This window comes from Castanea sativa, chromosome 12 (genome assembly GCF_040712315.1).
Source record: "Castanea sativa cultivar Marrone di Chiusa Pesio chromosome 12, ASM4071231v1".
Lineage (NCBI taxonomy): Eukaryota > Viridiplantae > Streptophyta > Magnoliopsida > Fagales > Fagaceae > Castanea > Castanea sativa.
This window is the reverse complement of record NC_134024.1, coordinates 37975961-37989673: the sequence shown is the minus strand read 5'-3', so window position 1 is coordinate 37989673 and position 13713 is coordinate 37975961. Positions and strand designations below refer to the sequence as shown.

Genomic DNA, 13713 nt, shown 5'->3' with positions numbered 1-13713 from the left:
AACAAATAGTATATTCACATCTAGAGGGCAAAGTATAGAAGTTGATCGATGCTGGGAATCAAATGAGTCATTTAGCAAATCCATCCTTTTGTTAGCTGGGAACTAGTGCATTCAACTTTTACATGCACAAATGAAGTCTGAGTCAGTCCAACTTATAGAGTTTAGACCAACCAGGATTATTTAGGAGACTTTAACTGGACTGAGTCAAGTTGAACAACCTTAGACCTCACTTGACTTATAATTTCAAGGAAATGATCATTAGTAGTTAAGAACTTAAAAAAATTAAAAGGTTCAGGACTATACATAAATATAAATATTTCTTCATTATAACCATAGTTGGATAGTCAAAACTATTTTTGGGAAACCTCACATTAACAAATATTGCTTACCTTAAGCTTCCTGCAAAACCAACAACTGAGTTCTCCAAAAGTCATTGGGTGAAGCCTATGAGGTTGAATTCAAAGGTACTTTAACATACATGACAGCGCATTGTAATATTAACTACTACCATGAAATAGTGTGCTAGTAAGTAAGGCACCCTAGTCACCTAGTGTTGATTTTTCTGCTATAAATGAGAATCAAGTTATACTGTAATTCTCATGGTCCTAATTACATTATGAAAATAGTTCCTCCAATTTTCCTTTAATCCCTATTCCTTTAACAAACCCAAACAACTAATTGAACTCTAAAATTCACCACTATAAGTCTAGGTTTCACAATTCCATCTCAAGACTTCTTAAAACCAAGCCCTCTACATCAAAATTTAACCAATTTAACTTTAAGAGAAATTGCAAAACCAGCCCAAGGCTAGCTGGTTAGTGCTTAAACAGCCAATCAACTTTGACCCTTGAAATGTTATACTCCCCTTGCACTAATATACTTGATAAAGTGGAATCTTGAACCAAATATGTTTGTGTGTAGAGAACCTTCTGCTGATACATATTCAATTGACAAGTCCAATCAGCCAATCAACATTAGGCACTGTAGTTGATTACACAATGACAATTTCAAATTAACCACACCTTCTCATCTTAAGTATACAAGATTAGTGCATGCATTCTGTATTAGAGTAAATTAAATATGTAACACCACGTGTGTGTGGGGGGGGGCAGTTAGAATAGCATAATATATAATGCACAAATGAACTAGTCACCTCACAGAGCTGTTGTAGGGTAAATGGAGGACCTTCAACAAAGCCAAGAAGAGTTGCATCACAGATAAACATAATTTGAATTGGAATTCATGACTACGCTTTACAATCAAAGCATGTTTAACAAATCTTGCAAAGTCCAACTTCAAAAGTAGCCTATGCCTAAGAACATGTTGTGTGGCCTAACACTTGATCAAGTAGCTATAAGGTTAACAAAAGTGATCACTTATTGAAGGACAAGGAAGGATCAATGGGGGGATCACTCTCATACTAAATAACACAATGCTTTTGGATAGCAATTGGAAACTGAAGCCTCCCTACAAATTTTTCATTTTTGTTTGGAAAGTGGAAACTTCTACATCGTTTTCATGGTTAAGGAAGAGTGAACTTGTATGGAGGGACCCTTGAGGCTTGAGAACTGGTAAAAATCCAATCACAATCCTTTCTTTCCAGCTTAGAACATTGGTTGGTTAGCCCAAACAAGGGCAACCTAGGAGTAGACTACAAAAACAGAATTATACAATTATTCTGACCACTCTATGGGTTATATGGCTCTACAGGAACCAAGTTGTGCACGGGGTACATAAGTTTTATTACTGATCAAATATTTGGTTTGCAGGTAGACGTGGTACTTTTCAACATATGCTAAAATTCAATTTGGCCTACAGATATGAACTGAAGAAGAGTTTAATAGATTCACACGTTCTCATCATTTGGGAAAAAGAAAGCTTGTGGAGTAGAATCGACTTTGTTAGCCACAACAAAGTCAGCCACAACAAGAAACTTTTCTGTTGGATGCAAAGGTCTTCAACCTTCTAATAACAAAAAGGTAGCAACATTGCTGGCAATGCTATGGGCACTGAATTGGGGCTAGGATATGGGATTTGGTAGGTGATTATGGAAGGTGAGGACAACTCCTTGATCCAACAGATTTCTTGATTGGCCCTGTTTTAATTCTTATGGTATAGTTGTGGATGATATCAAGGAGTGCAGTAGGGGCTTTAAGAAGTATTTCTTTTACTAAAGTCAGTAAATCTTGTAATAAAGCTACAATAGAATGTTGGCTGTTGTATCTTTAGGTATGGGGGGTTCTAATGCCCACCCATTATCCAAACCATTGTAAACACTGATATTAAACTATTAAGAAATAAACAAATATTTGTTGCTTTTATTAGTATAAAAAAAAACAGCAGCACATCTACATGAGAAAACTGCTCAATGGTTTTGGCTTTGTGAAATGCCTTCTAAAAGCAGTTTGGCTTCACCCAGCAAGTTGAATTCCAGGTAAACTAAGGTTCTATAACCAGGTCTCTTACAAATTCTACCAAAATGACAATTTATGGTTTCACAATGCAAAACAAGTTCACACCTCTCTCTCTCTCTCTCCGTGAGAGCACACCAACACCCACACCCCCCCCCCCCAAATAAAAGACTGAATTTCATGAGGCTTAGGTCAGAGGCAAGCACTTTCCAATTTGAATGCAGAGGAAATAGAAAGCATTACCCTGAAAACTATGCACAGAAAGCTAGTGTCCTACATCAAGCCAAGCTTAATTAGGATTGGACTGAAGTTAAATGCATCTTCCACCAACCAATCCAAGCACAAACAACATAGTATTTGGTTTTGCTGCTTAGCCCATTTTTAACTGAGCCAAGCCTGAAATTATGTTATCAGAATCCATTCCAGCAAGTCACTACTTTATTCCACTTTCATTATGATTAGATGATTATTGTATGTTTTATCACAAAATCTTGTTTTAATAGAAGGCAGTTCTGCTTTAGAAAATACAGAATCAATGCATATAGCAATTATCAAAAAACAGTTTTGAATATTATCATGATCAACATTTTTAAGACAAAAATCAGTTTAGAAACCCTGTACATTGCTACATTAGCAGTTAACTCATCATAAAACCAATTGGGCTTTTCACAATTAAAAGACCAAACCATTACTAGAAAAAAATTTAGAAATTAAATCAACAAAATCCCCAAATTATATAATAAACCACATCAGACCAGAAAAAAAAAAAAAAAACAATAAAGCAAAGCAAATAAAAAAATAAAAAAGAAAAGACAGAACTTATAGATGATAATTATAAACAGTAGATGACATTTGACAAACCTAGATGATAATTAATTATAGATGACAATTATAGACACTAGCAGAAGAAAAAGGAACAGGTAAGCATATATTAGATTAGGTAGTAACCATTGTCTTACATACACACTCATGGTAAGCATATAGTTTGTGCCCATAAAAAAAAACAAAAAAAAAAAGAGTGCAACAAGTACATAAAGAAATAATTAATGCTTAAGAAATTATATTTGTCTAAAGAGTGCAACAGGTACAACACCAAGCCTAAAGCAACCCGAGCTGTAGGCAAGCCCCTTTCCTATAGAGCAAAATGCCATTGAGGGTTCATGGTGTACAGCATCTCTAGCCACTTCAGCTGGACCTCCTTCTTCTTAACATTAGCTACAAACATGTTCCTATCGTCTGGGTTATTCATGAACAAGCAAGTACTGAACATATGAAGGCGATCACCCGCTTGCACCCCAGGAAGACTTAACACCATGTCCATAATTGCTTGCATCTCAGTAGTTGCCGTGAAAGCAAATGGTGTACAAGTACTTACATTTCTACTTTCAACAATAACATCTGAGATACTCTTCAAAGAGTCAGTAAACTCTTACACAACTAAGCGCTTTTTTCTTGGTTTCTTGCAAATTCCCCTGAAAAGGTGGACATCGCTTGCTAAGCCTTTCCCCTTATTTATTGCCGGTGTTTCCCTTGACAATGATGGGCCTTCAACCTCCATTGGGTCAACATTCACAGAGGGTTGACATTGGGGGTCAACAAATTCTTTGTTGTCAACGGAGTCCCCAGACCCTTCGGTGCATTCCTTTGGTATTTCACCGCTCATGCAGAATGCATTTTTCCCCGTTGCACAAGTGCCTTCAAACATGATTTCCATGGACTGAACATTAGGCAAAGGTTTGTTTTTAAAGGTTAATGCCTTAGGACATGCCTACATGTGGACAACCAGTAGTTAGAACACAATATAGTTGTAGACAGTTGGGTTTTTCACAATTATGTAAAGTGAACTAACCTGAACCTTTTAGGTCCACCACTCATCACTGGCCTCAAGGATTCCAATTACAAGATCAAAACCCAACCTAGTCTCACGGTCAAAACACTTCTTCCAATTCTTTCATTGTTTTCTCAAATGATCCCATTTGTTTTTGAACTGCATGTGAGTCACTACTTTTCCCATTTCACCCAATTGCTCAATCATTGCATCAACCCCCTTCCCTTCTCAAAAATCCTCCATGCCTCTTGCCATCTAGGACTTGAGCAGCACACAAATCACAAAAAGTTTTTAGTTCCTTAAGTTCTTTCCACCCAGTTCTCGCTTCATTACCAGCGTCCTTCGATTTTCTTTTACCCATTTTTGCTACAACTTCCTTCTATACTCATTGAGGCATTTCAACAAACAATTCGTATGCATATCATAATCGGTTACGCATGCCCACATGAAAAATGCAAAGTAAACTCACAATTAGAGTAGATTTTAGGTTACAGATATCATTAGCTTGCACCTTTGAACTGGTGTTGAAAGGAACATATTTAAAGTAGATTTTAGGTTCCAATGTTACCAGACAACATATGGCAAGTCAAATATTTATATACCAGTACTACTTCCTGAAGGGAAAATACCCCACATAGTGAACTGAACATTCAACCCCACGTGCTCAGGGTAATGTTTACTCTGTGAATACATAGAAAAAGTAGAATCCAAGGTAGAAGTTGTTTCTACAACCAGACATCAACAAAAAAGCCAATAAAATCACTAAAGGATACTCAAATAAATTTTTCAACCCCTTGTTCTCAAAATGGAAGTTTGTCTTCCAAAAAAAAAAATAATAAAAATAAAAATCTTGCTCCCTAACCTACCAACTTTCCCAATGTGGGGAGAATCAGGAGAGTACTAAAGTTAAACCTTGGCAAAAGCTTTGGACAGACATTGAAAATAGACAATGACTTAGTCAGTCTTGTTCATATCTCTGAAAACACATTCAATTGTTAAAGGTTGATAAGCAATGGGGATAATGTTCGGGAAACCCTGATCTTAATTGACAAGGGAAACCCTAATTCAAATTGACTTGTGAAATATTACTAATTGAACTACAAAATACCAATGATTTTAGGAAATTAAATAAAAATACTATTGTCCGGAAGAGAAACACACAAAAATTACACGAATGAGAGATAAACCCACATACTAGTGTCACGGAAAACACAAAAAGCACACACAAACGTTGAACACAAAACCATAGATTGAAGCCTCATGGTAAACAATATAACCACACACCAACAGATCAAAAAGTATGAAAAGTTAGACACAACTTACTCGTGAATCCAAAGACCCACAGTGGCAGCAATGACGTCCCAAGCAGAGAGAAGGTGAGCTCAAGTGAAGGAAGAATAGAGGGGTTCGTTTGTTCCGCGTAATGGGTTTGCTCTGTTTCCTTTGTTTTGATGGGTTATTGGTTGGTGGGCAGGTGCAATTCATTGAAAAAGAAGAAGACGGAGCATTGGAGAAAATTGAAGACATCTCTACCATGGTAGTTGAGAGGAAGAAAGGGTAGAATGTGAAAATAGACGTTGGAGAGAACGCACTGTTTTGTGTTTCTGCTTCATGGGTTAGAGTTTTGTGAACAGTAGATTGTACAATGCAACGTGTTTCCTTTTATATATATGTGATGCTGAAGTCCATGATCAGTACACGTAGACGCACAACGTTTATTAATGAAACGGTGTGTTTTCACTTTCATCCAGTGTTTTCAGCTTTCCTTTCATGTGTTTATTTTGTGCCATTGTAGCACTGGGTCCCACGCCTATTAGAACGCAAACTCCCAAATGCTGTGTAAATGCCAGATCCAAATGCTACCATAATCAAACCACGACGTATTGCTCCAAAAACGTGGAGGGGACCCTTATATTTCGCTCCACGTTTCCCATTCTCTCCATTAACTGCCCACATCACCCACGATGGTGGTGGATCCAAACAAGTAAACTCACTTCTAACTCTCTATAAAAGGGGCAAGTCCCATCCACCCAAGGTAAGTTTTGGCAATTAAGAGTTTCTCATTCATGTGTTTTAGAGAGAAAACTGACTTAACCGTCAGAGGGTTCTTGGCCGGATAACACCGGTCAACCTTGAGATTCCTTTCTTTCTTTTCAAATCCTAAAGCCATTACTATAGTTTGAAGTATTCTAGCCTACTGATTTCTTTGCATTCATCAATAGTAATAAACATATAATTACAATAAAAAATTAAGCAATAATAACAAAATTTAGTTGTGTCGGGTTCACGGATCGTGTCAAATTTTGCCACCCCTAAAAAAATCTCTCAATCAAATCTAGGTTTTTTCGTCTTTGGTGTTCAATTTGGTTGATGTGGGGTATTAGGTTGTTTTGGTTCTTTCTCAAAAAAAAAAAAAAAAACGGTTGTTTTGGTTGATTTGGCGTTGCTGCCATGTATGGGGAATGAGTTGTATTATGTTATAGTTTTTTTTTAATCTTTTTTTTTTTATTAAATAAGCCATTGTGAGTTGGCTATGGCCTATGAGTGGAAAACAAAAATTCAAAAGTATTGTCAAAATTTTTTGGAAGGTTAGAAAACACTAAAAACTGTTTTTGGTAACAATTTCTCAAAATACCTAAAAAAAATACAAAATTGAAAGCATATAATGCCAAATAGGCTCTTAACTTTATGCCAATAAAGAGTTTGTACCTTAACACTTTGTTTAGTAGGAGGAATGAAATGAAATGAATAATTTTATAATATTTATTCTATTTCTTGTTTGGGAGTTTTGATGAAGGAAATAAAAATACCATTAATTTGTTTGGGAGTTTAAGTGGGAGTGAATAAATTAAATAAGATGGAATACTCATTCTTCTATTTTTCCCTTTAAAACCTAAAATTTTCATTTCTCTCAAATTTGGGAAGAATTAGAAAGAATTAAATTTTCATTAAAAGTAAAGCTCCCAAAATACCATTATACATGCAGCATTTAAAAAAAAAAAAGGGTATAATACTAATGTTGTTATAAAAATTATTTCGTTCATTCAATGTAACTCCTAAACAAAATTACTCACATTTCATTTATTTATTTTATAATATCTAAACAAAATCCTGATGATAGTTCTTTATCATCAGACCAAGATACCAATCAGTTTTTAGTGTAGGTGGGGATTGAATCCCAGATATCTTATATAACCATCAGAAATTTTACCAATTGAGCTAACTAAAACTCACATTTCCATCACTCATATATGTTCTATTTTTATTCCGATTCTTTTAATTCCTTTGCAACCTAATAATTTTATTCCTTTATGAACTCCCTAATAAAAGACCATGTTTTGCCAATTTGCAAAAGTAAATAAATAAATAGTTTTTTCATTTTAAAAAAAAAAAGTGCGTGTGGTTTTTGTGTCGAACAGGTTAGATCACATATCCAAACACCCTCGCTAAGCCAACCTAAACCCTAGTAGCCGTCAGACACCCCTCTCCCATATATAACCACCATATTCTCCCAAAACACACACACACACAGAAAGAGACACAGGCGATCAACCATGTCAAAGCGAGGTAACAATCATCTCACTCTTCTCATTTCTGATTTCCCATCACTTTCTCACCAACCAAACACCATTCCTTTTTTTCTCCAATCTAAAACCCGTATGAAAAATCAATGCAGGTAGGGGAGGATCGGCTGGGAACAAGTTCAGGATGTCACTGGGTCTTCCTGTGGCAGCAACTGTGAACTGCGCAGACAACACGGGTGCTAAGAATCTCTACATCATATCCGTCAAAGGGATCAAAGGTAGGCTCAATCGCTTGCCTTCAGCTTGCGTTGGTGACATGGTCATGGCCACTGTCAAGAAAGGCAAGCCTGATTTGCGTAAGAAGGTTCTTCCTGCTGTCATTGTTCGCCAGCGCAAACCTTGGCGCCGAAAGGACGGTGTTTTCATGTACTTCGAAGGTATTAATGAAATCATGTTTGGTTTTTGCTGTCAGTTTTTTTTTGTTGTTGATAGATACCCAATTGGTCAAATCGTTTTTTGGTGGAGGCGGGATCGAACCCGGGTTTCTTATTTGACTAGAAGAGACTTTACAAGTTAAACTAACTGGAACCATGATTGGTTTTTATTGTTGTTGCTTCTAGCTTTGTTAAAATGAGTGGCCAAATAAATTGTTGGTCATTTATTGTTTGTTAGAAGCATAAATTGATAGTTTTGTGCCAGTATTTAACAGCATGATGTTCATCTCTTTGCATTGTGTTACCTGTCTTCTGGTAAATCTGATTTCTAATTGAAGGTCTCTACGGCCTTGATTTTAGAGTGTTTATTTTTTATTTTCATCCACTTTGTGAGATCTAGACTTTTTGAATTCCACAACAGGTGTTCAGATATTGTTGCAATCAGGGGAAAAAAAGTAATTCTAAATTCTATAGAGCTTCATTTGGCCCATTATCTACAAATGGGGGTTTAACAATAAGTCTAGGGACGCTCCCAATTTCACACTCAACTATGTGTTATGTGTTAAGTTGTGAAGCAGGGATTGAAATTGTGTCCGTATCATTGTTGTTAAGGTAAATAAAATAGAGCTAGGCCAATGACCATTAGGTCGATCGGCAATCTTGATAAGTAGATCAAATACAAAAAAAATGGATGTTCCAACAACTGTATGGCTTGAGTTGGATTCGAAACATGTATTTCTGATGCAGGATTCAACGGTGAGCGATTGTATGATTCAGGTTTCAGTGCTACATTTTTAATGTGGCCCTGCATTTCTGTATTGCCAAGCCGGGGAAATTTAAAATATTGCCTGGAAAACTTGATAAGGATCATAATGGGTTCTTAATCTACTAATATTGATCTATGTTAGGCTAGGTTTTGTTGGTTGCTATTGTTGATTACTCTTAGAAGGGCCTTTGCTATGGACATTTCTCTTTTACTTCAGTTCGTACATACTAAATCCATATTTGTGTACTTTTTACACACGAACATTCAGTTACTGAGTTTTACTTTGCTGTTCTTACAGATAATGCTGGTGTCATTGTGAACCCCAAGGGAGAAATGAAAGGTATTACCATCTCTGATATGTGATTATATACATGTTGTATTCTGAAGTGCTGTTTGCAAACCATTAAATTATTCATTCAATATTTCAGAAACATAAGATTCATACAGCTTTCTCTCACTTCTTGTAGTTCTAGTTTTTGTTATCATTTTATGGAGCAATTGGTTAATTGGTGGTTGTGGTTATTGTAGGTTCTGCTATCACCGGTCCAATTGGGAAAGAATGTGCTGATCTGTGGCCGAGAATTGCCAGTGCTGCCAATGCTATTGTCTAAAAGTGAATTCTGTGCTCTTTGTGCTTGTAGGATTCTAATTTGGTATTTGGGAGTTTTGCCTAGCTTATATAATCATTTCCTTGTTTTTAGGACACATGTGATGAGATTATTTATCTTTTCTCATAAAGAGAGCTGTTAGTGTTATTGCGCTATTCTATTTATGCAAATTTTTCATGGTGGTGCTAATTTAATTATATCATTTGCCTTTAGTTAAGCAAGTTGCGAATACCATATTCTTTTTATTGTGCTGGACAGAAGCAGCTGTTTTTGCCTCATGGTTTGACTAACTAAGCTGCGAATGGCTTCAGTTGTATGGATGTGGTTAAGGAAGGTCATTCAGAGTGTCTTCAATACCCGATTTATATTCTCGTCAACATGGCCAATTGTGGGGCGGATTTGTTTTATAGTCTCATAATGCATCCAGACCTATTTTATATCCTTTTAACGCATGAAGTTTGGAAGAGTAGCATGGATGTTCTCTCAATTCAAATTTAGATTCGAAATCTCCTCCCTCCTTGGACAAAGGAGGGGGGAATTACATTAAAATTTTTAATGGAAATGGTTTGTAATTGTCAGTTAAATTGTAATGAATCTCCAAAAACCATCTTTCGTTAATAATTTATGGTGGAACTGTTGATTCGAATTGAAAGAACGTCCGGTTGAATCTCCGAACCGTCTTCGTTAATCATTTATGGCCTGTTTGGATGTTTAAAAAAGGAGGGGAAGTAGAGTAGATGGAAGGGGAGTAATTCAATTACCTTGTTTGGGAGTTTTTTAAAGAAGGAGGGAGAGGGGTTTGAAGGGGTTTCAACTACCTCCAACCCCCTTATTTTTAATTCCCCCAAATTGGAGAGATTCGGAGGGAGAGTAGAGCACATAAAATTATTGATAAAGCAAATTACCTAATTTACCCTTATTATATTTATAAAATTACAATGTTAAAAACAAGGGGAATGGCTAATTACTCCCTTCCTCCTTACTAATTATAAAAACATCCAAACAAGGTGGAGGGTAATCATTCTCCTCTACTCTCCTCTCCACTACTCCCCTCTACTCTCCTCCCTCTCTAAACTCCCAAACAAGTCATTAAATTGTAATGAATCTCCAAACCATCTTCGGTAATCATTTGTGTGGGTTTGACCTTGGGGGTGGTGGTGGCTGTGGTAGTGGGTGTGGGTGGTGGTGGTAGCGGGTTGGGTTTTGTATTGGGTTAGAGAGAGAGAGAGAGAGAGGAGATTGAGAATAAAAAAGATTTAAAAAATAATAAAGAGATAATATTTTAATAAAGTGGGAAAAATATATATATAACTTTTGATGTTGATTATATTATATAATTAGGTATTAAAATAGATAAAACAGTGTTTTGAATTGTTAAAAATTATATTTTTTAGCATTTTTTATGTGAATGCTCTTAGAGCATTCACATTGGGTCTTGTAAATCCATATGTTGGTAATATTTAGCATTAGAACTCTAAAGCCTCTCATTACCCAATCTTGCGAAATCTTACAATTGTAAAAAAAATTGTAATTGTGTTACAGTGCCATTGTAGCACAATTGTAAACTAAAATCAGGGGCGTAGCTAGGAATTTTTATATGGGGGGGCCGATTTGAAGTATTGATATAAAAAACATAAATCACAAGTCTATTGAATATGAAATTTTAATTTTGATATATCTTAAATATTAATGAATATACAAGGTAGTAACGTAAACATTAATGAACCTGTTGAAATGAATGCATCTGGTCCGTGATGACCTATTGGTTTCTTACTAAAAAGGTAGCAAGGTAGACAATATATCGCATCAATTGAAGATGAGTATTCCAACTAATCCCTATGTGAATGTGATTCAAACCGTGAAGGTTGAAATCGATGACAATGAGTATCATCGTTGTATGGATAGTCTATATTTTTAGGTTGATATGGATCTTCTTTGAGATAAGCTCGTCGAATTTCATCTTGTTTGTTGATAGGGAATTCACATATTTGTTTACGTGATCCTAGATCACGATCTAGCTCTTTAGATTGAATTCTTGAACATTTAGAGGGGTGTTCACCAGGCATTGAAGTATCAACATTTATTTCTACAGCCACAGGTGTCCTAATTTCTGAATTGCTACAATCTTTTTTCTTAAAGAATGCATCAATTGTTTTTCGTTTGCTCATAATTCTTTTAGCTTTAAGAATATGACTCAAAAATTAACCTCAAAAGAACTTTAAAAAATAAAATTTTAATTAGAAATTTTTACTTAGTTATATAGATGTTATTTATACTCAAGAAAAAACAAAATTTTCACTATAATTTAAACAGTCAACCCATTTTTAATACGACTTTAATTTATAATAACTCCTCAAACAAAAACAAAAATTAAACACACAAGTATTGTTACACACCATAAACCAAACAATTTAACAACACCGACAGCCACATCACATGATATTTAACTAATCAAAAATAAGTAATGAATCAAAACAATTTTATCTTAGAAAATTTGTCTTCACAAAGTGCAAAGATGGGTGTGAGCTGTGTGGCAATGCCTACTGCCTCTGCCTACAACTTTAGATCTTCCCTTCAAGACTCAACACAAACAATCTCCCCATGTCTTCAATCATGTATTTCTCTAAAAATATATGAAAATATAAAGAGCATGTGAATATTTAGGTGTAGATAGTTGAGAAAATCAAAAAAAGATACTAAAAATGGATGAATGTCTAATACTTAAGAAAAAGAAGAAAACTCACCATGCAATCACCAAGTTTCAAATCTTAAATTTGACAATGAAATATGTTGGGTGATTTGTTTTAGAAAGCAAGAAGAAATAAAAAATTGGTCAGGATTTTTTTTTTTCAAGACTGTAAGGATGAGGACTGATGCTGAGTATTGAGGGCTGGTACTCTGGTAGGTAGAGGAATGAGAAGTGTATTAAAAAAAAAAGAAAAAAAGAAAAAGAAGTCAAGGGAATGGGATTCGGTGGGGCGGGTTTTTTTTTTTTTTTTTGACCAAAATGATAGAAGTGGGGTACTAGGGTGGGTTTTTTCTTTTTGTTGTTAGTGTTTGTACTATTTAAAGGTAAGTGGGTTGTGGGCAGTTTTTTGTATTATTTGGAGTACATCAGGCTAAAACTAAAGCTGGGCTGACTGCTGAGAAGAGTGGAGATATTGTGGATATGGTGGGGGGGCCAGATGTTAAATATTGGGGGGCCCAATTATTTTTTATAGCTACTCTAATGGATTTTTTTTTTTTTGCAGGGGCCACGGCCCCCCCTAAGCCACTACGTGGCTCCGCCCCTGACTAAAATATATTATTTAAATCCCTTTTCACCTTTTATTTTCTCTCTCATTTAAGTCATTTCTCTTTCTCTCTCTCACAGTCACAGAGCTCATCTCTCCTCTCTCCGTTGAGCCGTTCTCTCCCCATGCCTCTCACTACCAATGACCCTTTCTCTCCGATGGCACTGCTAATGACCTTTTCTAGGCGAGATCATCGTGGTCAAGGGGCTAAGGATTGCTAATTTGATTTTGGTAGGTTTGCTTGGTGGGTTTGGGGCTGAGGATTGTGGTGGATCGGTGTGGTGGGCCGTGGGTTTTTGGCTGTGAAGATCGGTGAGTTCTTGTGGGTTTCAGGCGATGGAGATCGATGCGTTCTTGTGGGTTTCTGACGATGGAGATTAGTTGGGTTTTTAGGTTTCTACATTGGTGCATTCTAGTGGGTTTTTGATGGTGGAGATCAGTGTGGGTTTCTAGATCGACAAGTTGTTGTGTGGGTTTCTAGGTTGGTGGTTGTGTGTGTGGGTTTTAGTGGTTGGCATGGACTATTGTGGTTGTGGTGGTGGTTGCTGGCCGGTGGCCGGTGATTTGCTAGGATATGAGTGGCAATGGTAGTGATGTTGTGGTTGCCGGTTGCTTAGAGGAAGAGAGGAAGATGAAGAATAAGAGAAATAATAAAAAAAAGAATAAAAAAGAATATTTAAATAAAGTTGCAAAATAAAAAAAAAGTTTGGGATGTTGTGTGTGATGTAAAATGGTATGATATAAATGATAAGTAGCTTTTGAAATTGAAAAATGATTTTTTTTTTTTTTTTTTACAAACCGGATGTGAATGCTCTAAGTGGTTCAATTCTTGTCATTGATTTATGTGCA

General features: G+C 35.9%; 1 protein-coding gene and 1 non-coding gene across 2 annotated transcripts in view; both read left to right on the top strand.

The window, feature by feature from the left end:
• The window catches only part of LOC142619449 (large ribosomal subunit protein uL14x/uL14z/uL14y), a 75790-nt gene extending 66002 nt beyond the window's left edge, over nucleotides 1-9788 (top strand). Inside the window, exons 2-5 of the mRNA XM_075792546.1 lie at nucleotides 7768-7806; nucleotides 7916-8200; nucleotides 9262-9303; nucleotides 9492-9788. Of these exons, the coding sequence (XP_075648661.1) occupies nucleotides 7794-7806; nucleotides 7916-8200; nucleotides 9262-9303; nucleotides 9492-9574 (423 nt within the window). The 5' untranslated portion in view covers nucleotides 7768-7793 and the 3' untranslated portion in view covers nucleotides 9575-9788. The remainder of the gene's footprint in view (nucleotides 1-7767; nucleotides 7807-7915; nucleotides 8201-9261; nucleotides 9304-9491) is intronic.
• On the top strand, nucleotides 8373-8520 carry LOC142621422 (small nucleolar RNA snoR137). The gene has a single exon (XR_012841801.1). It is a non-coding gene; the product is annotated as a small nucleolar RNA snoR137 (small nucleolar RNA).
• Nucleotides 9789-13713: the final 3925 nt, after the last annotated feature.